This window comes from Mauremys mutica, chromosome 11 (genome assembly GCF_020497125.1).
Source record: "Mauremys mutica isolate MM-2020 ecotype Southern chromosome 11, ASM2049712v1, whole genome shotgun sequence".
Classification (NCBI taxonomy): domain Eukaryota; kingdom Metazoa; phylum Chordata; order Testudines; family Geoemydidae; genus Mauremys; species Mauremys mutica.
Genome location: NC_059082.1, coordinates 43,868,767 through 43,893,999, shown reverse-complemented (window position 1 = coordinate 43,893,999; position 25,233 = coordinate 43,868,767). Strand labels below are relative to the sequence as shown.

Sequence of the window (25,233 nt, the reverse complement as noted above, 5' to 3'; positions counted from 1 at the left end):
TGAAGATTTTCATTCCAAATTTTCCAATTGGAAAATAAAATTAAAATCAACTTTTTCTCTGCTGAAGAGGTTGACAAAAAACATTTTCTGATAGAAATTTTTTTCAAACAATTACTTCCTACCAGACCTCCATCTAAAGGTACTATCAGACAACAGGAACTAAAATATATTTGAAATCTTTACTAAATATTTTGGAGTTTTGCTGCCCATAGGATCCATTAGCCTACCCAATCTATGGGGTGATGGCTCTAGTTTTACAATAGACAAGGGTTTTCAGGTTTTTGTTTTTTATTAAAGGTTTGCAGAAAGCATTCAAAATTTATGCAAATACCATAAATTTGCATTATTCACATTTTTTCATGCCCTCAAAACTTTCATATATTGGATTACCAGCCATATTTTGCTGGATTTGGTACTGTGATTCTTACAACTCTTTTCATCCGAATTGTCTCAGCAATAGCCTAACAGAATCAGTCCCTATACCTGTCGGGCAGAGCAGAGGGAATGTGATGGGACAAGAAAATGAGGCAAGACATTTTAAAAAAAAGAAAAATCCTAGATGTTCAATCAACATGCTCAGGAGTATTTTTTTAATTCCCTCTAACTATTGCCCTCCGCTTCCCAAGCTAAGCAAGTTCTTCTATTTAAAGGAGAGTGGGCCAGGTCTTAAAGGTATTTATGCACCTAACTCCCATTGAAATCAATAGAAAATGTTTTTACATCAGAAATTGTGCTTCCCCCAGTCATTCCATCCCTACCTTCCCCTTATTCAAACAACTGAAGTGATTCTTCTCAAACTTTCAAAAAACAATTCTCATTCACATACAGTAACTCTTCACTTAACATCATCCAGGTTAACGTTGTTTCGTTGATCCATTAGAGAACATGCTCATTTAAAGTTACACAATGCTCCCTTATAACATTGTTTGGCAGCCACCTGCTCGCAGGAAGAGCAGCCCGTTGGAGCTAGCTGGTGAGGGCTTAGAACCAGGGTGGGTCAGCAGCCCCCCCTAAGTTCCCTGTGCAGCAGGCTATCAAGTACCGGGCAGTTCAAGTGTCCTTACCCCCATTGCCTTGGAGCTGCTCCCAGGAGCCTTCTGCTTGCTGTGTAGGGGGTGGAGGGGAAAAGGAGTGCTGATGTCAGGGTGTCCCCCTCCCCCAACTCCTACCCCCTGCCCTTGTAACCCATCTCTACAGAGCAGAGGACAACGACACTACAGGGCTCAGGACAGAAGGAGCTTGCTGGCAGCAGCTGCTGTCTCAACTTGCTGATTTACTTGAAAAGGCAGTGTACTTAGAGTGGGGTCAGCGTACTTAAAGGGGCAATGCATGTGTGTGTGTCTCTCTCTCTCTCTCACACACACGTGTGTCTGTCTCACACACACATGCATACACACCCCCAGGACATTGGAAAGTGGAGGGAGTGGTGCGCTCCAGTGGGATAGTGTGGGTTCATTATCATGTTCAGTTTCCACAGGGAATGTTTGCAACCACTGCCATGCCTCTATTGTGTCTCCTCCCTCCGTTCATGCTGCCTTATAGAGTGTGAGGATACATTAACAAAAATGTATTAACCCTTGAGGGCTCAGCTGAATGTTAGTTCATCATTTAGCGGCAAGGCATTCCCTGGGAAATATCCCACCCTCTGACTCCACCACCTCAACCAAGCTTCACAATCATCATTGCTATGTACAGTATTAAATTGTTTGTTTAAAACTTATTTTGTGTGTGTGTGTGTGTGTGTGTGTGTGTGTGTGTGTGTGTGTGTGTGTGTGTGTGTAAAAAAAATGTCTTTTGTCTGGCAAAAAAAATTCCCTGGAACCTAACCTCCTCTATTTACATTAATTCTAATGGGGAAATTGGGTTCGCTTAACATCATTTCACTTAAAGTAGCATTTTTCAGGAATATAACTACAACGTTAAGCGAGGAGTTACTGTACAGAAACCAGGCAGGGAAATTTTTGTTCCAGGGGAATGTTCCATAAAAGTAGCAGCATATGAAATTAGGTTTATAATGGTCTCTCTTTTGCAGCCTTAATTGAACAATTACCAGTGACCATCATAATACAGTACTCTTCCCAAACACTTAAGTTAGAGGTTAATACAGTTCCTAAACATAGTCCCCCTTACATGTTTGAGTTAAGTGATATTCTGAGTTTTGATTTTTCCAATGTACTGCACCAGAGACATTTCTACAGATTACTCCAGTGGACGGAGTTCTGACAAGTCAAAAGCTGAATTTAATCATGTAACATGCTGTACCAATGATGAAGAACTACGGAGAGATAGCCACTTAAAATCAGGTTTTCAAACTTACTAGTTATTTTGCAAGTCCTAATGTATTAAAGCTAAATTTAATAAAGAAACTGGGATACTTTTTAACACATTCAACATAGGAATAGCCACATTAGATCAGTGGTCCATTTAGTCCAGCACACTGTTTCTAACAGTGGTCACTTACTTGCAAAAAAAATCCCAGTAATGGCTAGTTATCAAATAACCTATTAGGAAGTTTCTTCCTAATTCTTGGCATTTAGGTGTTGATTTTGGATGAAGCATAAAGATTTATTTTTTTATTCTAACATACTTCTTTATGCTCTCTTTATGTAAAGAGAATAACATAATGGTATGTCCTTTTAAGATTCCTATTAAACTCTTGGCCTCAGTGATATCTCTAGCAACACTAAATTCCACATATTAATTATGCATACCTTAAAATGTATTTCCTTTTACCCATCTCAGATTTGTTGCCTTTCAATTTTATTGACCGTTTGGTTTTATTCCTATTATGAGAAAGGGTAAACAGAGTACCCAATTTACGTTCACTATACCAGTGGCTCTCAACCCTTCCCGACTACTTCACCCCTTTCAGGAGTCTGATTTGTCTTGTGTACCCCAAGTTTCACCCCACTTAAAAACTACTTGCTAACAAAATCAGCACACTATTACTGAAAAATTGCTTTCTCATTTTTACCGCATAATTATGAAATAAATCAATTGGAATATAAATATTGTACTTGCAATTCAGTGTGTAGTATACAGAACAGTATAAACAACTCATAAACAACTCTTTCTCTGTATGAATTTAAAAACACCAAAATAGAGGCTCAAATTAAATGTATATCCTCCTCCCCACCCTCCTGGCTCAAAAATAAATAAATAAATAAAATTAAATAAAATAGAGAACCAAAAACATGCCACATGCTTTCTGCTTGGAACTTAATTTCTCTCACTCCCTAGATCAGGACTAATCCCAGTGTCTATTGTATATTTGAGTATTTGTAAAACCAGTTTAAGAATAAATGAACGCTTTTAAAGACTGATAGGCTGTTCTAATAAACAGGTATGTTTTGGTTTTGAAGTAAAATCAAATGGAAAATTTGCTGTGAACAATTCCTATACTACAGAGTACTGTACTAATGAAAACATATAATGTTGGGTGAATAAGCTCAGATGTTGTATAGCTGGAGGTTGAATTTCATAAATCTGGCATTTCTGCTAGTCTGTAATGTATCAGGTCACTCACTCCAGATGTTGGCATTCCTGTTTTTCAGAAATCAAAAAGGGTTAGCTTTCTGGGTAATCTCAGTTTACTGGAAGTGACAGGCGGAGACTAGGGTCCAGCTCTGCAATATGACCTTGTTCCCTTTTCTCCCTCCACCCCACCATGGAATACTGGAGCATGAGTATGATGATGTCAGGAAACTTGAAACTTTCATGACCTCAAGAGAATTAAAGAAATTAAATTAGCTCTTCTCCCCCCTCTAGTTTAAAGGCACAGAGAGCTTTAATCTGAAATGCAATATTTTGTTTTTCATATTTACTTGCAAATATGTCGCATAAAAAAGGACTCCTGACCTTTATATCTGAGAATCAGAGCTAGTCAGTTTATTTCATATAAAGAATGTTTAAGCTAGACTTCAATAAGGCCTTTTACATGGAAATTTTACCACAAGGGTAGAGCCGTCTTCTCTTCATTCTCTTTATTCAGCGAGCTTTTTATAATACTGCAAAGAACTTCCTGCTCTTTCTGATTAGATTTTGCCTTTGAATTGTGAAATGACAGTTTGAGGATATGTCTACACTTAAACTGCTATAGGGGCATAGAGAGGGGTTCTCTGGTTAGCGTAGGTAATCTACCGTCCCAAGAATTCTTCCATCAACCTAGCACTGTCTATACTGTGGGTTGGTCTGGCATAGTTACATCTCTCAGGAGTGTGGATATTTCACACCTCTGAGAGAGAGACAGCTGTGCCTATGTGAGTTCCTAGTGTAGACCAGCCCTTAGGCTTTTAGACACTTAGATGAGGTGTACTTTATGTGTGTTAAACTGCTCAAAGTAAGTGGCATATTGGTGAAATGTTTTTTGCAACATTACATTTTCATAAATAAAGTATCTGTTTTTTCATTCATGTCTTAACCAAATATTATCCTAGGTAAAAAAAAATACATCCCATTCTTGATGCATTACTTTTTAGTGTTGGAAGATTGGAAAGGTTGAGCAAGGTAGATTTTAGGAATGCAGTTTATACAATTTCTGTAAGCCATCAGTAGAAACTGAGAAACAATTTAGACAATTTCAGGGTAATAAAAATGTTCAAGTTCACATCTATCATTCTAGATTCTCCCAAGCTGCATTTACTTCTTTTCATGTGAGATGGCAAACAAGAACGATTTGTCTTTATTGCTACTTTGACTTAGTCCCGAATTTGGACCTCTAATCTTACATATTTAATCACGTGCCAAAACGAAAATTCTCTATGAAGTTTGGCATATTTTCTTCTTATGCTTTTTTAAACACTGTCATGCTCTTGCATAGGAGCTTTGTTTGGAGACAAGGACAAAGATTTTCAAAAGTGAATAGTGATTTTTAGTTGCCTCAGTTTTGGTGTGTCCAACTTGAGAGACCTTAAAGAGGCCTGATTTTGAGAAAGTACAGAGCCCTCATGCACACTGCCAATGCCATGGGTAAGATTTTTGTGCTGCGCCTCTTGGGTGGCTACCTGACACTGAACATTTTTCACAGGACATTAGAGACATGGTGAAATCCTGACCCTACTGAAAACGAGAGTTTTGCCATTTACTTGGAGCCAGGATTTCACCCTTGATGTATTAACTTCAGTTCAGGCAGCAGAGTTCTGGGAGCCATTACTTTTTAAATGTATTGTCACCTGTAATCCCATCAATTTATTTCCTCCCTCATTGTTATACTTCTCTCTTTTATTTGCCTGACTGCAGCCTCTTGTGGCACATCTTTTAGGAGAGGACATCTTCGTCTGAACCTTTTGGGCCATAACATGTAACTGGAATGTTAAGGGTCCATCTGTTATTTACCCTGCTCTACCTCTCCTTAGTTTGTGAGATATTATCCTCTTTGGGAAGATTTGTGGGGAATTACCCAAGTAAAAGTCCATGATTAAAAAAATTGTTAGAAATAAAGTTTGTTAAAAATAGAGAGAAAGAGAGTTTAAAATAAATTGTGCATAATATAGCTAATCTGAAAATTTAGCAAAGCTCAGCTGGATAGGCTCGCTATAATTTAGTTTAAATAGAAAGAAAATAGATCACTTACATTCCTTGAAATGAATGTCTATTCTTTAACCCTCTTTGGACAGAGCAGCCTCAGATTCCCTCTCCTTTCTGTGTCTGAGATTTCTCTCTCTCATTCTTCCAGGACTTGTTTTTTCAAGATTTCCAGCCCATTTATCATGGGTGTTTCTAAAGTTCATCATTATCCCTAGCACCTCTTGCAAAAGTTGTTTTGGTTTGTTATCAAACCAGACAACTCCTCACATAGTCCTTAGTGGGTAGCTCTACAACTTGTCTGCAACTGTATCAGTCCTCTATTGTGGAAAAGGTCTGTAAGGATTGTTAATTAACCTCATTTCAAATGGTTAATTTACTGACCATGCAAACAGATTCTAACCTGTCAGGTGAGATAGTCAGCCTCTGTCTACATTTTAAAATGTAGCTTATAGGCTTTCATAATTCAATTTTAACATACTAACTTACTCCATATTAAATATCATTTGATTGACACCACCATATTCTCTTATAGGAACATTCCTGCCCATGACTGAGTGAGGGTTGTGGGCACTGCTATTTAAAACTTGTTTGTGTTAATTAGAGAATGAACAGGAACAGAGAGGAAGACTTTTTTCCCTACATCTGTTCATTACTTCCACAGGGGAATCTGTTGCACTCCCATGCCAGTTTTCTATTTCACCAATAATTAAACTTACTTCAATAATAGGTCAGCTTCATCTCTAAAAAATAGACACTTCTGTGTGTGTGTTTAATGCTATGGAATATTCCAATCTGAAAAGCCTTTCAAGAGGAAACAACTCTGAACACATAGTGTTTGGTTCTGTTTCCTATGAGAGTGACACCTGTAGGAGAAAACTGCTTGATGCAGTTTCTCAAATGGACAGTAGCAGATACTTAATTTAAATGTAAATAATAATCTCCTTTTTTGAGTCGAATATTTTGTATGAGATGATGAAGGTAATTCTAGCCATTTTGATCCTAAACACTTAGGTAGCGCTAGAGCTTTAGAAATTATAGTTACCCATTGAGACCATTTAATTTTATTAAAAATTAGGCAACCAATTATATATTCCTTTAGAAAAAATTATTAGTTTCTGCTTTAGAAGGATATAAATTTACTAGCAGAGATCGTAGGCCTTTATCAGTAAATATTAGCTTAGTAGCTAGCAAAGTCTCCTTGTTGATATTGACTAATGGGCAGAGTTATCTTTATTTACATAACTGCACTTTATGAAATGCATGTGCCTTCTGACTGCATATTGATAGAAGAGTGCCTTGCAATATAAATTCATACCTTGGCCTTTCCAGGAATGTCTTTAAAAGTGTGCATTTATTCTTCAACTGGTTTTACAAATACTCAAATATACAATAGACACGGGGATTAGTCCTGGTCTAGGGAGTGAGAGAAATCAAGTTCCAAGCAGAAAGTATGTGGCATGTTTTTGGTCCTCCTATTTCTTTTGGGGGGGGGAGGGGTTTACATTTAAATTGAGTCTCTATTATGGTGTTTTTAAATTTTCCATGCAATTAGCACACGTCACACTTCTGACTGTTCTTTTTCATTTCCACTTAACTAGCTTCCTCATTTTTGTATAGTTCCCCTTTTTGAAGCTAAATGCTACTGTGATGGGCTTCTTTGGTATTTCCCCCCACATCCCCAAAAGGGTGTTAAATTGAATTACATTATGATCAGTACTACCAAAAAGTTCAGCTATACTCACCTCCTGGACCAGATCTTGTGCTCCATTTAGGACTAAATCAACAATTGCCTCTCACCTTGTGGGTTCCAGGACTAGCTTCTTCAAGAAGCAGTCATTAATAGTGTCTACAAATATTATCTCTGAATCCTGTCCAGAGGTGACAAGAACCCAGTCAATATAGGGATAGGCCTGCACCAAATGCACAAACAGTCCATCTATCCACAAGGCATGCTGCACTGAGTACTATAAATCACTGGTTCTCAACCTTTTTTTTACCCAGGGACCCCCTAAACTTAAATAGACAAACCTGCAGACCCCCAACCAGAGATGGTGTATGGGGGGAGGCACTCCCTTCCCAAGTCCCCCTGCCTAGGGCTGAAGCCAATCCTTAGTGGGCCCCCTGAAATCTAATCCAAGGGGGCCTGCAACCCCCAATTGAGAACCAGTGCAATAAACTGCTGGACTTCTGCCTGCATTATTTGTACTCTTTCAGGGGGGGTTGTTTATTCCTTTTTTGTTTGCTTGCTTTTGGGGGGAGGGGAGGGGTATTTATTGCCCTAAGTTTAGAGAATGTTAGGTGTGTGTCTGGTTCTCACTTCCCTCTCTAAACTCCCTCACAAAACTCCCATTTGCTGCTCCTGGTTGCTTGCTCCTCTGGTAGCTTAGGAGCTGTCTTTTTAAGACCCCGCTCTCCCTGAGTGGCAATATGCCTACTCCCATACCTCTCAAATTTCTGCACAAGGCTGTATTTGAATTTACAGCGCACAGGTGTGCTCAGGTTCAACAGCCATAATATATCGCCTTGAGCCACACAGCTTCTATGAGTCATGATTGGCTAGCAAACCTTTTGGGCACTTTGTCTGCACATGCGCAGTGAAATCCCTTTGGCACATGCCAATCTAGAGCTAGATTCTTTCAGATATTGTTTTCAATGTTTCTCCCCTAAAGGGCAAGTGAGAATGTCATGCATTAGCTGGGGTAAATGTTGAGAGATTGAGACCATTTGGGGCATGATCAAAATCATGGTTTGATACCTAGCTCTGTGCAAAAAACATTGATAGACTCCAGCAAACTTAAGAAAAGATGAGGGTTTCTTTGAGATGCAGTGAGGGCTGTATCTCAGGAATCAATGGATCAAATGACCCCAAGATTTGGATCACTAACCTGCCTTCATGAGGCACACCAAATTTCAAGGCAATCAGCGTAAACATGCGGATTTTATAGCATTTAGAGACATCGACCTTTAAACACAAAGGCGTTCTTAACTTCACAGCAGAACTAGAGCTCTACTATAATAAAACTTTTTTCCATCTACATCTTCTGATATTGTGATAAAGAACTGAAAGCCCCTTATCTACACTAGCCTTTTCCCTAGAATTTCCCACAATTGCTGCCACTAATTCAGATCCACCACAACAACCATGGGAGCTCTAAAGGAGATGAGGCACTGATGTTATCAGCACTGTCATCTAGACTTTCTCTGAACTCTTGTTTAACATTCTGGGGCTTGACCAAAAAAGGAGAGCATAAATGTCATGATTTTTTAAATTATTTTATTACTTTTTTAAATTATTTTATTTAAATCATTTTATTTAAACTGATTTTATATTTACGTGATGCTAGCTCTTAGTTTTCTTCCCATGTTATTGATAAAGTGGATATTTTGTATTCGATTTTTTAGTTTCCTAATTGTTGGTAGAATTTTTAGTTTTTACATAGAAATTTTTTCTACTAAGTTGCACACTTAAAATGTTCATATGTATAGTAAAAAAATAATTCTACAGTCTCATTAACATCCTTAGTACAAACACAACACAAATTAATAAGCAAATAGCCCAGGCTATATTTGCAACCAGCACCACCTATCAATATATTGAAATTCCACAAGTTAAGAAGCTAAAATGTTTCAAAAAGACTATACTCATCTCTCAGGGTTTGCAGTTCTGAAGTCAGTGGGGCTTGTTCTCCTAAGTCAATTAGGTGCCTAAATATGGACACAGGGGCCCATATAAACGTCTATTTTTGTACATTTTGGCTCTTTTTATAAATTAGTTCACAATAAATTTAACATACTGAAAGTCTAAGTAACAGTAGGTGCCTGGAACGTGGAAGCTATTAAGTTTTGAAGTGACAAAAATTTTATGCCACTAAGAGAAAAGTAAATTTTTAGCTCCTGCTGCTGCAAAAACTTACACACAAACTTAACTTTAAGCATGAACAGCCCCACTGAAGTCAATGAGACGATTCATGTGACCTGCTAAGCGTTAGTGAGATCGGAGCCTTAATTGTCAGTATTTTGTCTGCTGCCTATCACAGTGGTATAGTGGCGTTTTAAAAAGAAAGAATGGCATTTATAGATTAGATCATTTTAAATTTTATCTGAAGCTGCAGTAGCACAAATTTTCAAATTAGTTTTACAAAGTTTCAACCTGATATAAATTAATGATAAAAAAGTCAAGTGATTTAATTTATGTAAACACTCCACCCCATAAATGCCTTTTCTTCCCCTTGATGATAATACCACCTAATAACTTCCACACCATTTTTGCAAATTGCATGAGGAACCAGTTTAAAAAAAAAACAGAGGAAAAGATCTTAGTACTTGTAATCAACTCATACTGGTCATGGAGACCTTGGTCCAACATCTTGTAAATAAAAATATTTAGCATTAAAATGGAAGATTTAAAGTAACAAATCATTAGTAATCTTTTCCACCAAGAAAATTTTACCCATTTTGCACTCCAACTGACTGCATGCAACTTGAGAGGTTGGGTCTTCAATAGCATGGTATCACCAAGCAGCTGATAGGCTTTCTACTTGGAAAAGTTTCCAAAACCAGAATATAATGAATAATTTGCAGGACACGGTTTGCTTAGTGCAGTGGTCCCCAATCTTTTTCCATTGTGCCCCCACAACCAGTTTGCTGCCTCCCCCCTGATGGGATGGAGGTGTGAATGAGGCAGGACAGGGGAGGGGAGCCACACTCAGAGCAAGGCAGGGACACCACCAGTATCTCTCTGACCAGAGCCGTCCCTGAATGCTCCTCCAGGTGAGCAGCAGCTGCTACTCTTCCCACTAGGGGTGCCAACTTTCTAACTGCTGAAAACTGGACACCCTGCCCGGCAAGGCCCAACCCCTTGCCCCACCCCTTTCTCCAAGGCCCCACCCCCAGCCCCACCTCTTCCCCACGACCCACCTGCTGCTCACTTCTCCCCCTGTTGCTCGCTCCACCCTGTCCCGGGATTCACTTGTCACCTGCTGAGCCTGCCTCTCAAGCTCTCGTCCACCTCAGCTCTCATCCACTGACCCCCCCTTCTCTACCTACGCTACATTGATGACATCTTCATCATCTGGACCCATGGGAAGGAGACTCTGAAAGAATTCCACCACGATTTCAACAGCTTCCACCCCACCATCAACCTCAGCCTGGACCAATCTACACGGGAGGTCCACTTCCTAGACACCACGGTAGAAATACGTGATGGTCACGTTAACACCACCCTATACCGGAAGTCCACCAACCACTAAGCCTACCTTCATGCTTCCAGCTTCCATCCCGGACACATCACACGATCCATCATCTACAGCCAAGTGCTGAAGTACAACCGCATTTGCTCGAACCCCTCAGACAGAGACCAACACCTACAAGATCTTTACCAAGCATTCTCAAAACTACAATACCCGCACAAGGAAATAAGGAAACAAATCAACAGAGCCAGAAGTGTACCCAGAAGCCTCCTGCTGCAAGACAAGCACAAGAAAGAAACCAACAGAACTCCACTGGCCATCACCTACAGTCCTCAGCTAAAACCTCTCAAACACATCATCAATGATCCACAACCCATTCCGGACAACAATCCCTCGCTTTCACAGGCCTTGGGAGGCAGGCCAGTCCTCGCCCACAGATAACCTGACAACCTTAAGCATATTCTCACCAGCAACCACACACCGCACCATCATAACTCTAACTCAGGAACCAATCCATGCAACAAACCTTGATGCCAACTCTGCCCACATATCTACACCAGCGACACCATCACAGGACCTAACCAGATCAGCCACAACATCACCAGTTCATTCACCTGCACGTCCATCAATGTAATATACGCCATCATGTGCCAGCAATGCCCCCTCTGCTATGTACATCGGCGAAACTGGACAGTCCCTACGTAAAAAGGATAAATGGACACCAGTCAGATATTAGGAATGGCAATATACAAAAACCTGTAGGAGAACACTTCAACCTCCCTGGACATACAATAGCAGATTTAAAGGTAGCCATCCTGCAGCAAAAAAACTTCAGGACCAGACTTCAAAGAGAAACTGAGCTTCAGTTCATCTGCAAATTTGACACCATCAGCTCAGAATTAAACAAAGACTGAATGGCTAGCCAACTCAAAAGCAGTTTCTCCTCCTTCTCACACCTCAACTGCTAGAAGAGGGCCTCATCCTCCGTGACTGAACTAACCTTGTTATCTCTGGACTGATTCTTGCCTGCATATTTATACCTGCCTCTGGAAATTTCCACTATATGCATCTGACGAAGTGAGTATTCGCCCACGAAAGCTTATGCTCTCATACTTCTGTTAGTCTATAAGGTGCCACAGGACTCTTTGTCGCTAGTAATGGTCAAAGCAATCTAAAACTCAGAAACTGAGAATTAAATGATATTTTACAAAGCTTTTCTAAGCAGACAGATCTTATTCAGCACTGCATATAATATTAATGAATGCAAAGTATGTATCAGCAGCAACATCTTAGTTGTTGATATTTTCTATGCTCTATAGAAAGGTAATAATTGGAGATATACCAATCTCCTAGAGCTGGAAGGGACCTTGAAAGGTCATTGAGTCCAGCCCCCTGCCTTCACTAGCAGGACCAATTTTTGCCCCAGATCCCTAAGTGGCCCCCTCAAGGATTGAGCTCACAACCCTGGGTTTAGCAGGCCAATGCTCAAACCACTGAGCTATCCCTCCCCCCCAGGTATAAGGCATCTGTTTCTAATGTTGGCAGATCATTAAATGTGTGACATCATGATGTAGGGAAAACTTTTAGATTTAATAATATTTATAAAATGTATCTGTGATAAATGAAGGGGGGTGGGGTGGGGTAAGGTGCGGGATAAGCTTCCTTTTATGAATACCCAGCCAGCCAGCTAGCTAGCTATAAAATCCCTCTTGGTAGCTGTTCTCTACTTGCTTTCCCTGTAAAGGGTTAAAAAGTCTTACTGCATGCATAGGTAAAAGGAAGTGAGTGGGCACCTCGCCAAAAGGGCCAACGGGAAGGCTAGAACTTTTTAAAATTGAAACAAGACTCCCCTTTTGTCTGTCTCTTGTTGTTCTCCGGAGTGGAACAGGGCTGAACTATGCTGTAGGAAGCTTTAAACTAGGTATGAAAAATCATCAAATCATACCTAAGAATCAGGGAATGTCTAGGAAGACATGATTAGGGTTATTTCTTATTGGCTTGTAGACTCCTCTCTGCTAACCCCCAAATGCTTTTGTTTTGCTTGTAACCATTAAGCTGGACCTCAAGAAGGTTATACTTGACATTCAATTTTTGTAAGTTGTTTTTTTAAAATCTAGCAAAAGACTAAGTTCCAGATGTATTTTCTTTCTTTTTGTTTTTAATAAAATTTACTTTTTTTAAGAACAGGTTTTGGGGGGGGAGGGGTTGTATCCTCAGAGGTTGTGCATATATTGTTTAATTAGCTGGTGGCAACAGCTAATTTCCTTTGTTTTTCTTTCTCAGCTCTTCCCCGGAGGGGGGCATGAAAAGGCGTGAGGGTACCCCACAGGAAGGAATTCCCAAGTGCACCTTTGTCAGTTCTCAAAAGTGAGGGGGTTGCATTTGGGTGGTGGCAGCATCTACCCATACAAGACCAGAGAGAAGCTGTAACCTTGGAAGTTTTTATACAAGCCTGGAGTGACCAGTATTAAGTTTTAGAATACTTTCAGGCCCCTACCTTCTGCACTCAAAGTGCCAGAGTGGGGAATCAGTCTTGAGAGTATCACTTACAATTTACCATTCCTTTGAAAGCCTATATATTCACAGCATGTAGCCAGCCTGGCTTTACATGTAGAAGGTTCTGAAAAATACCCTTTTTTTAAAAAAAAAGTTAAAAACTCAAGCATAGTATCTGTAGAATTTGTCATATGCGGGGTACACAATGTAATGTAGCGTAAGTGTTTTATTAGCAATCACTGAACTGCATTACTCACCTGCAGTTTTGCCATTTGTAAGTAATACAGTTATTCCAAACTCATTTCAATAAAAAACTGTACATTACACCTCTCCATTTTTTAAACATATGAAGTGCATCCCAGCACAGATGGCAACATAAGCTCCTATACATCATATAAGACCAACCTACCCAACTTTAATTATTTTAATTAATAATTTCAGTTTTACTAGTTATACAAATTGTAGAAGTGATATTTTGTCACATATGCATTTCTAACAAATGTTTCCACCCACAATCAATATTCTTCTAAGACAGCAGGGTTGCTGAATGTGGGTGTGTGGGTTGAAAATGTTTGTGTGGTATACATTTGTACTACAATGGCCTCATCCAGAGTGGACAGATTTGTTTATGCCAATGCTTACAAACTTTTTTAAATGTACCTTTAGGAGTGCAAACAAAACAAAACAAAAAAAATCTGTCTGTGCAGCATTTCTAAGTTTATTAAAGGTGATATGGTCACAGAAACTCCACCCTAGATCACTGGAATTTTCAAAATGGTACAAAGGGGAAAACAAGGACTGGACATTTTAAAAGGTGTTTTGAATTCTCTTTGTTTCTCACTCTATTAACTTTACCTATTCATAATCATTGCACTGAAAATGAGAACAGACATGCCACACAGTGTAAATGATCTGGTGTAGAACTCAGCAAAATCAAATACCACTACTCAGTCAAAAGAGGCTAGATTATAATTATTTTAGATAAAATTATTGGGGTTGCTTTTAATGTCATTTCCAAAAAACATATAGGAATTATATTAAAAAAAAAATACACTTCCCATTTCAGAGATACTCTGGAAGTCACTGCTGTAAGATGGAGAAAAATCAGTTGTTTATTTCCATTGTTACTGATCTTTCACAATAATGTAATAGAGACAATGTCTGAATATAAATGGCAACAAATAGCAGCTCTGGGAGATGCTGTAGCACCAGTCAGAATGAATTCATTACCCTGAGCCATTTGTTCGCAGAAGAAAAAATTGTCAGAAAAGCTGGCAAGCAGATCATTAGAGAAACGAAGGAAAATTGCTGCATGGCCAATTTTTTCTTCTTAAATTGCTTCGGCTTCTTTTTCTTTTGTTTTTGAAGTCTGATTTGCTGTTGTGAAGTAATTATAAGCCTCTTTCATGTAGTGTATGTAGTTTGCATAAAGCTACATTGTCCATAAAAATAATAGAATCAGACATTCCTGAGTCCTCAGCTATAAATAGGTCCCTACCAAATTCAGGGTACATTGTGATCAATTTCACGATCATAGGATTTTAAAAATAACAAATTTCATGATTTCAGGTATTTAAATGTAAAATTTCAGTGTTGTAATTGTAGGGGGAGGGGGAGGGGGGGGGCTGCAGTACTGCTACCCTTACTTCTGCACTACTGCTGTCAGTGGCACTGCCTTCAGAGTTGGGCAGCTGGAGAGCGGCAGCTGCTGGCCAGGAGCCCGGCTCTGAAGTCAGAGCCACCAGTAGCAGCAGCGCAGAAGTAAGGAGGGCATAGTATGGTATTGCCACCCTTACTTCTGAGCTGCTGCCTGCAGAGCTGGGCCCTCAGTCAGTAGCTACCACTCTCTGGCCGCCCAGCTCTGAAGGCAGCAGCGCAGACAAAAGGGTGGCATGGTATGTTATTGCCACCCTTACTTCTGCACTGCTGCTGGCGGGATGCCACCTTCAGAGCTAGGTGCCTGGCCACTAGCCGCCACTCTCTGGCCACCCATCTCTGAAGGCAAGGGAGCTACAATGCAATGACTCACGTGCACAAGGCCACACCAGGGGAATTGCTCAACCTTTCCTGGGGACTCAGCAATGCCCACCAGACATGCCTGAACTTGTGTTCTCCAAGCACATGGGACTGAGGGTTTAAACCAGAACACCGGGGCCCCTATGCTTGGCCTTTTCTCCTCCTCCCACCTATGTTGCAAGCAATAAGGACATTCAGAAGACTGAAAACTCCAAGAGGGGAGACTGGTCCAGGCTTCAAGGGTGAAACCTATGTACTATGAACTGCAATATCTAGTGGGGTGAGAAAAACTGTTTAATCTAGGTGTTGCCCAGTCTAATAGAGATGAGAGTTTAGACTGCGTGCTTATATTTTATTTTATGTTGGTAACCACTCTGACTTTTTACCTATCACTTATATAATCACTTAAAAACTATCTTTTGTAGTCAATAAACTTGTTTTACTGGTCATCTTTACCAGTGAGTTTGCCTGAAGTGTTTGATAAATCTGCTCACATTTACAAAGACTGGTGGATATCCACTTCCTATTGATGAAGAGGTAAACCAATTAATAAACTTGCATTACTCATCTTGAGCAGTGCAAGACAGTATATTCCTGAGGTACAAGCCTGGGAGCTGGGGGGGATTTGGCTGGTGCCTCTCTCTGTGATTCATGAGTGACTCTGGGAGCATTCATGCAATCTAGCTGAGTACGGGACTCCAAATGCAGTTCTGCTGAGTGATAACAGCGCCTGGAGGGGTTTGCTACTTGTTACCAGCAAAGCATTGTGAGAGACAGCCCAGGCTGGAGAGTTAAGGGGGCAAAGCAGTCCCTCAGTCCCAGGCTGCACCCCGGGGATCCCGTCACATGCACATTGACATTATCATGCAGTCAATCATCATGCACTCAATTACAGGACTCACCTGCTACTGTAAGCTTTGCTGTTCTGCTTACAATGGTCCCAAGGCTTTCCACAGTTGCCACACATTGATAATATCCTTCGTCAGGTTTATTGTGTTTGGAATGCACCACACTGTTTATTAATAAAGATCCATCTGGTAGCAGCTGGCGCCGGTCATCTGACACCAAATTTAGGAAAGTCCCATCTTTCTTCCATTCAATTTTTGGAGAAGGCTCACAGTAAGCTGAACAGTTCAGTATGATAAAAGCCCCTCGAACTGATAACGTGTCCACTGGCTCCACAAGAAAATAAAACGGAGTGAAGGTTCTCACGGTGGACCCTATAAAACATAAGTAAAATCTGGAAATGTTTGTTTACCCTTCCATAGTTATTAATATAAGGAGACGTTTCTTACAGGGAACAGAAAAATATTAGAATATCTAGTGTGCCATACTACTCATAACTCTTACAGTACTAAATGTATTTCTTAATAGTTTGGAAATGTCATATTCTTCTGTTCAAGCAAGTTGAAAATATTTTAAGGTTTCCAATATTTTCTATTGACAGGAAATATCTTCAGTGAACAACTGTGTTAGGAATTTGAGACAACACTGAAATTTTTGTAGGACAACTTTATGGAAAACCCTATTTGTTATTAAAGGTTCAAGGACAATCCGAAAAGAAAAGATACAAAGTCAAAAGCACTAGCCTGACTAACTTCTGATCAAGATAAAAAGAAAGAGAAAGGGCCATCAAGAACACCTATATGTCCAAGTTACTTTCTACTAAGCCCTATGACAGAACAGAAAAAAATTCAACATACTGACATGCTATAAGAATAACTAAGCTTGGCCTATAAAAATCAGCTTTTTTGCCCTCATCCTTCCCAGAATCCCACAATAACTTTTTTAATAGGGGAAGAAGTTGTATTCCAATCATCCCAATTTTGACAAATTTAGTTTAATGAAACTTTAGGATTAAAAAGTTAACCTTTTAACTGCCCAAGACATACATCAGGGGCAGCGGAAGCTTCCTAACAGTGGCGGAGCCATCAGAACTGAACCATGCCCCCCCGCCCCGCCATGCCATCCCTCCCCTCACCCAGGATCCCTTCCCCCCCTTCCAGTGCCCCTAACATACATACTGATTGGTTAACACTTTCAGCAGTCAAAATATGCACCAAAGGCCTATTAATGCCTTGCAGTGTTGTTATTAAATCCAAGTTTAATTTTGTTTGCTGTGGACATTCAACAAAACTTGGACACTATATCAGAGACTTGTGACAAGATTTGCTATACTGCATGCCAAGGTAGACCCACTATCACTGCAATAATATACTGGAACACTAATTGTTGTTCAGTGACTGGTGCCATTACACAAAGTCGAATTTCTTGTATTGACAATAAGCCAAAGCAGGACAATAAAAGGGGCAGTAGTTCTTCCTTACCTCATGGGGTGTTGTCAGGATAAAATTTTTGCCCAGGGCTTGTTTTTAAGAAGTTGTAGACGTTATCTCCTTTGTTAATAAAGCTATATTTGGCATCGTTTTTTCTTCTCTTAAAACACTTCTTATTCCTTTTAAGCTCTCTAGCTATAAATAGCTATTTCTGCATTTTAAAACATGAACATTTTGCCCCCCATCTTTTTGCTGAAACCCTTAATCAATTTGAGTAGTCTTATTTTGTTGATGACCCACTTTTTTATTTAAAATTCAAGCTGTTTCTTAACGGGAGACAGTCAATCTGAAATCTAGTTAAATTCAGTTTTTGTAGCATCATTTTCTAGTTAAAGTGTTTATATTTGGCTGCAAATATAAAAGTTATAAAAATATAAAAGTTCAGCTGCTCTTTTGAAGATAAAGAAATCTTAGTCCTTAACGTGACAATCTAATTACTGGTATCTCTCTAAAATAACTTTAGTAAGTTTTGGTTTTATAACTCTGATGGACTGGACTTATAAATTACTCTAATATTTCGGAATTGCATGTTGTGGGCAGAGTGTATCAATTTTCCCAGATGTGTGTCACGGCCAACTCTAAATAGTTAACACATTTTATTTTACTTTAATTCTACAGAATGTAAAAAAAAAATTAGAGCAGAATTAAATGTCTTTGTCTTATAGATTCCAGTTTCTTTATATTATAAATAATGTGTTTTACAACTTTGATCAATTCATTACTGTAAAGAGGTCTAAATAATAAGTTTCAAGATTTATCAAGAGCATTATCTTCCAGATCCAAACTGACATACACCATTTAAAAATGTTATCTCTAACTGAATGAAATATTTGATTAATGGCTAAGTGCTACTTTAGTATATTTATAGGAACAAGATGGTATTGTCTTTCAGGACATTTTTCCTTGACCTTTTGTGATATATGGATACCAGTGAGAGCAGTCTGATGTCTTATTTGCAATAGTATGAAATAAAAACATTAAGAAATTAGACCTTGAGGGACAAGAGTGTCTGCTTTTTGGGTAATTATTTGTAATCCAATTCTGAGTCTAACATATCATGTGGTACCATAGTACAGTTTTTTACTCCTACATTAATTAAAGGGTAAACATGATTACCTTTCCATTTTTAATTATTCTCAAATAAACTTCTATAATTAATATTCATATTCTATTGCATGGGTTTTAATTACTATATTCCTAGTGTTGTCAGCGAGGGAGAGAGAAGGACTGTATGTCAGTATCACTTACTTTTATCATAGCTTCATCACTGCCAGAGAAAACTCATCAAAGAAGCAAGAAATTATTTTGGGAGGGAACAGAGACTGACAACCAAATCAGGATCTCTTAATAAAACAGTTATTATAATGTTGGTCTGGTGGCAAGAGCAGTCTTAACATTTTCATATCAGCTAATAAGAAAGAATGATAGGGTGCCCTAACTATTTGTTTGACCATGAAGGTGATTCTCCCTCTCCACTGAGGAATTGGAAGCAGGATATGTCACACATAATAAATCACACTGCTGGTATCATACTAATATAATTTAAAATACCACCACCAGAGCCTTTAACCACAAAATAAGAGGGTATAATATAACATGTGGCAACTTGGTTCAGAAGCACTACTAACACGGAAATAAAACACTGAAGTTTATTTCCATACCAAGCTGGGGAACAAATTGAGGAAACTGACAAGAGGCTTCTAAGAAACCAAGAGCATCCATCTGTCAGCTGAAGACAAGACAACAATGCCAAACTGAGACAAAGATAAAATGTCTTTTCACAACTGACTTCCTCCAGAAACTCTGCAACATTAACAACCTCTATCACAACACCATTCTTGCCACCAGGGATGTCACCTCCCTATACACCAACATCCCTTACAATGACACACACATTCCTACCTCAAATATCTACAAGACAATGGACAACACTCAGAGATCCACCCCAAACACATTGTTAAACTCACCTATTTCATCCTTAAACTCACCTATTTCATCCTTACCCATAATAACGTTACATACAACAACAAACACTTTGTCCAAACCACGGGAACAGGCATGGGTATCAGGATACCTCCCCAGTATGCCAACCTCTTCATGGGCCACCTTGAGGAAGAATTTCTGGACAAATACAGCACAAAACCAATTATATACCTCAGTTACATCTATGACATTTTCATCCTCTGGACAGACAACCTAAACTCCCTCACAGATTTCCATCAAACTTCAGCAACCAACATCCATCTATCAAACTTTCTCTAGAACATTCCCACAGCTTCCTGGACAGCACAGTCAGCTCAATAATGGAATCCTACAAACAACTAAATACAAGAGAAACACGCATCACTACATTTATCTTCACAGATCCACTAAACACACCAAGAAATCTTATATCAAGGTCCTCAGATTCCACAGAACATGCTCCGAAAAGAAAGTCCAGGATATATACCTTCACACACTTAAAACCACCTTCACCAAACAAGGACACTCCAACAGAAAAAGCAGATTACATCTTGGAAAGGCCACCCAAATACCCCAAGAGAACTTGCTTCAAAACAGGAAGAAGAAAAAAAAAAAACCTCATGGCCCTAGTTGTTACCTACCACCCATACAGGAACACATACAGGTAACCATTAAATAATTACAACCCATCCTTGATAGTGACCACATCCTGAAATATTTTTTTCCTAAACCCCCTCTTCCAGCCTTCAAACAACTCTCCAATCTCCCTAAGCTCATCATCAGAAGCAACCTCCATACAGACCAGGACCCATCATCTCAATGCGGCACCAGACTCTGCCATAACAACACATGCAAAACCTGCTGATACATCTCCATTTCTACAATGATCAATATGCCCCACAACACACCTTTCAAGATCTATGGGACCCACACAAGCCTATCACAACATGTGGTGTACCTCATCTAATGCACTAAATGTCCCCAATTATAACTATGTGGGTAAAACCGGACGATCACTACGCTCTCTAATGAACTCACACAGAAAAATGATAAAAATTAAAACATTATATCATTGAGGGGAAAACACATTTCACAAAATGATCACTCCATATCTGACCTCATAGTCCTCCTCAAAGGAAATCTGCAAAACACTTTCAAAACAAGCCTGGGAGCTTAAATTAATAATTTTGCTAGACACCAAAAATCATGGTTATAGTAAAGACACTGGATATATGGCTTATTATTACAATCTGTAACCCACTCCCTCATCCTTTTTTGTCCTATGACTGCAGGAGTGTTAAGAGGCCACTTCAGCTTGCATGGTCTATTAGAACGTGTTAACTACTTATGCTGAACAATCTGTTCCACCTTGTATTTAGGTGTGAGGCTGGGAATTCCTTTTCCAGACCTGAAGTAGTACTCTGTGTGGCTCAAAAGCTTCTCTCTCCCACCAACAGAAGTGGTCCAATGAGAGATATTATTTCACCATCCTTGTCTCTCTAGGATCCTTATTCATAGTCCAGAGAAATCAAGGACTAAATGGAAACCAAACTGGCTTCACCACTGAAAAGTGGTATTTTGGGTCAGATTTCTGGCATTTTGGTAAGACTTGCCTTTCCTTAGTCTTATCTGCATGTATATTGTGGATAGCAGGGTAGATAAAAATCAATGCTTTAAAAACCAAAAAAAAAAATCAGATTTTTTTTTAGTTAAATAGGATTTTTTTTTATAAAATGCTTTTTGAGGGAAAAAAAACCTATCTAAAGATAGTTTTAATTAAGATACATTATAGCTCAAAGATATCTCATCATGGAATAGGGATTATAAATTCTAATTCTATAGTATGAGACAATATATTCATGAAATGTTTAAGAAATGTTTTGTAAATGAGTTCCAATACTTCATGGATTAGGGACCCAATCTTACGGCATTCTGTATAGATCAGGCCTGCACAACATGCGGCCCGCGGAGCCTCACTGTGCGGCCCGCGAGGGGATTCTAAATCCCCCGCACACGGAGCTCTGCGGGCAGCCCAGAGGCCTTTGAATCACGGCTGCGCCAGGAAGCAAAGAGCTGTGGGCTGCCAGCAACCGCGGGGATTTAAAGGGCTCTACGCTCCCCGCCACTGCGGGCAACCCAGAGCCCTTTAAATCCCAGCCGCGGCCGGGAATCAAAAGGCTCTGGGTTGCCCGCAGCAGCGGGGAGCGCAGAGCCCTTTAAATCCCAGCCGCGGCTGGGAATCAAAAGGCTCTGGGTTTCCCGCAGCGGCAGGGAGCGCAGAGCCCTTTAAATCTCAGCCGGAGCCGGGAGTCAGAGGGTTCTGGGCTGCCCGCAGAGATTCCCAGCCGTGGCTGGGATTTAAAGGGTTCAGGGCTCCCCGCGGCTTCCGGCAGCCCAGAGCGGTTTGAATCCCGGAACGCAGCCACTGTTTGCCCCCTCCCCAGACCTCTGCCCCAACTGCCCCCCAGGACCCTCACCCCTATCTAAATGCAGCTGCTCCTTGTCCCCCGATTGCTCCCTCCCAAGACCCCTGCTCCAACTGCCCCTTGGGACCCCAGCCCCTATCTAAGCCTCCCTTCTCCTTGTCCCCAACTGCCCCCTCCTGAGACCCCCAACTTTCCCCCAGGACCCCACCCCCTACCTGTCCCCTGATAAACCCATGGGACTCCCATGCCTATCCTACTGCTGCCTGTCCCCTGACTGCCCCCCCTGAACCTCTGCCCCATCCAACCACCCCTGCTCCCTGTCTCTTGACTGCCCCCTGGAACTCCCTACCCCTTCTCCAACCTCCAGCCCCCTTACCGTGCCACTCAGACCAGCGTGTCTGGCTCCGTGCAGCTCCAGACACATTGTTGCCATGCTCCCCCATGGAGCCCACAGCCCCCCCCCCCCCCCTCCAGCACCTGCCTTCCAGATTTGAACACCTCAGGATTCAGGAGTGCTCAAGCTCAGTTTGGGCAGCTGTTACTTCATTTCTCCCAAATCAAATATACTGATCCACTATAACTTGCTGTAGAAAAAGCAGGATAAAATTGAGCAAGAAATGCTTATTAGCACTGGAATTGCTATTTTCAACAGCCATTGACATTTTGTTTAAGGAAGACAGTGATATTGCATTGGCAAATTCCCCATAGAAAGAAAGAGTGGAACAAAAGAATAATAAAGGCACCTCAACTTTTCCTCATTTATGGAGGACAGTCTTATAATATGCATCCAGATATCTTCCAATCACACAAGCTGAAAATTGTTCCACTTTACTGCAGCTCTGTAACCATATGGGAACCAATCCTGTCTATGTTTTGTGCACATCCAAAATTCCTGCTGAATGACCTGCCCTGGGAGCATTACTAGTGACCCAGGGCTGGGGAGGCAGGAGGTGTGTGGGGGGGGAGGCACTGGTGGGGAGGAAAGGGGGAAGCCCAGCACTGGGGCGGCAGGGGGTGTGGGTCAGTGGGGGGAGAGCCCAGGATTGGGGCAGCAGGAGGGTACAGGGGGGAGCCCAGGGCTGGGATGGGGGGCAGCCAAGTTTTTTTTTGCTTGGGGCCGCAAAACACCTAGAGCCGACCCTGCCGGGTTCCCCCAGCCACCGGAGCCCCGAGCCCTTTAATTTGACCCTGAGGCTCCCAGCCACCTCTTCAGCTGGGAGCCCCCAGCTGATTTCAAATAAAGTATCACCTCCCCACCCCCAACCTTCCTTTTTGGCCCACAGCTGTTTTGGTGGGGCGGCGCTGGGGAAGGAGGGTTTGTTTCTGCAGGGCTGGACGGCCCTGGGGCGGGGTGTTTCTGTGGGGCCGGGAGGTTTCGGCCCTCGGCTGTTTTCTTTGGAGGAATGTGGCCCTCGCCGCTTTACGAGTTGTGCAGGCCTGGTATAGATTCTTTAGGTTAATCTTTCTATCTACTCAATAGGACTCAGTGCTCAGTCTAGAAGATACCATCAGAGATGCTTAGTTTTGCAGTTCTCAAACTGTGGATTTGTCTCTCCAGAGATAAACATGCTTGTTAACAGCAAAAATGTTTTTAAATAAATAAATACATAATGTATAGAGGTGAGAAACAGACCTCAACCCTACTGTCCCTCTGCAAATGTGTGTGCACAGAGTCAATCCCTAACATCTCTCTAAAAGTGCAAAGTTTCAAAAAGTTCAATGAATAGAAGATTGGTGGGGGAGGAATAGATCTAGACAAGGAGAAGAAGTCTGGAGATAAATCTGAGACGGGAGGGATAGGCAGTAGAAACAAAAGTGACACTGTCTGAGCAACATATTCCAGAAGTCCTGCGGTCTTTCTGAGTGTAGCCTTCATTGATTTGAGATCTCCCTTACCATTCTCTCACTAGAAGGGAAAACCTATAATGGCAGCAGCCCATAAAAGAGACCCAGTTTGGGAATATTTTAATGAAGTTCCTCTACCTGTGGGTAAGACAGGCAGTGCAACAAAGAAATGCAAAGCCTGGCTGCCCAAAACAACATCATGAGAAGTGTTCCTTCTCAAGAGGAAGGTTGCGTTGAAGATTATGAAAGTAACGTGTCTGAACGTGCAGGATCTTCAAGTTGGTAAACTTTTTTATTTCATACTTCTTTCCTAAGGACTGCCTGTCTTCCTTCTGGACTATTCTTGAATTCTCATTTTTGAGCAAAAAAATATAGTTGTTACTCTATGGTTAGGGTTAAATGCAGTTGTGATAAAAAATAAATACCGGTAGCCGAAATAGGCAGATCTTCCTTTTACAATTTCACCTTTAAAGTAGTACTGAGTGTCAGTGAATACAATGAGTAATGCTAAATGAGCAGTATGGTAATAATAATCAAATAACTACATTGACTTTTTTTGTTTAGGAGAATCCATCCTCAACATACAGGATTCTGAAGACTATCCACCTTCAAGATCACCACCATTTTCTATAGTTTCAGAGTTATCTACGAATGACAGTGTTTCAGTCACATCATGTATGCCACATAGCCACAGTATATTACCTATAGCAAAAAGAAAAAAAAATCTCCATCATCCAGAAATAACCATAGATGAATTTGTGATAAAAACCAGCAGATTACAAAAAGAGGTAATTGATGAAAAAATTGCCCGCTTTGTTGATGCAACAAACTCTCCTTTCTGTATGATTGAGAACCCACGAGCAGCAAAGGGATGTGGAAAGTAAAGCATGAGCAGTGAGAAAAGTATTTCAATTTCAGCATACACGTTTACTACTAAAACTTCACCCTTCACCCCATAAGTAGGCTTTTGCTATTTAAAACAGAAGCCTTGCTTATAAATAAGGTGAATATTATTTTTAATACTATAACGGTCACTTGGCATGAGGACTTTTGTTGAGAAAAGTTAAACATTCAGCTACATGTGTAGCAGAGATCAGGCATTCCACCTAGAGTATTAATAGGTCATCTATCATTGTTGTTCAATAGAGACAAAAGCTCTTGTCTACACTGAACAACTAACCATGCTTAACCGCCATACTAAAGCATAGATTCCACATATTCTGGGTTTCCCTGCCAGTGTGGGTAGAACTTGATTAAAAACATGATCTACTTGGCTGAAAATACATTTCAACTCACTTAAAACAAACTTCAGCCCTAAACTACTAGGCCAATCCATATCCATGTTTAAGCCACACTTTAGCATAAACACTTTGCCTTGGTCAGACAAGCCCCAGTGAGGGCTTTTATGTCTATGATAGATTATCGGAGTCCAAGAGC

The 25,233-nt window shown here is 40.5% G+C and overlaps 1 protein-coding gene across 8 annotated transcripts in view; it reads right to left on the bottom strand.

Annotated features, from left to right (window-relative positions):
- Positions 1 to 25,233, bottom strand: part of NEO1 (neogenin 1) — a 553,761-nt gene that overhangs the window by 313,281 nt on the left and 215,247 nt on the right. For all 8 annotated transcript variants that reach the window (XM_044979726.1, XM_044979730.1, XM_044979728.1 and 5 more), the window contains one exon: positions 16,130 to 16,447. In XM_044979726.1, the coding sequence (XP_044835661.1) occupies positions 16,130 to 16,447 (318 nt within the window). The remainder of the gene's footprint in view (positions 1 to 16,129; positions 16,448 to 25,233) is intronic.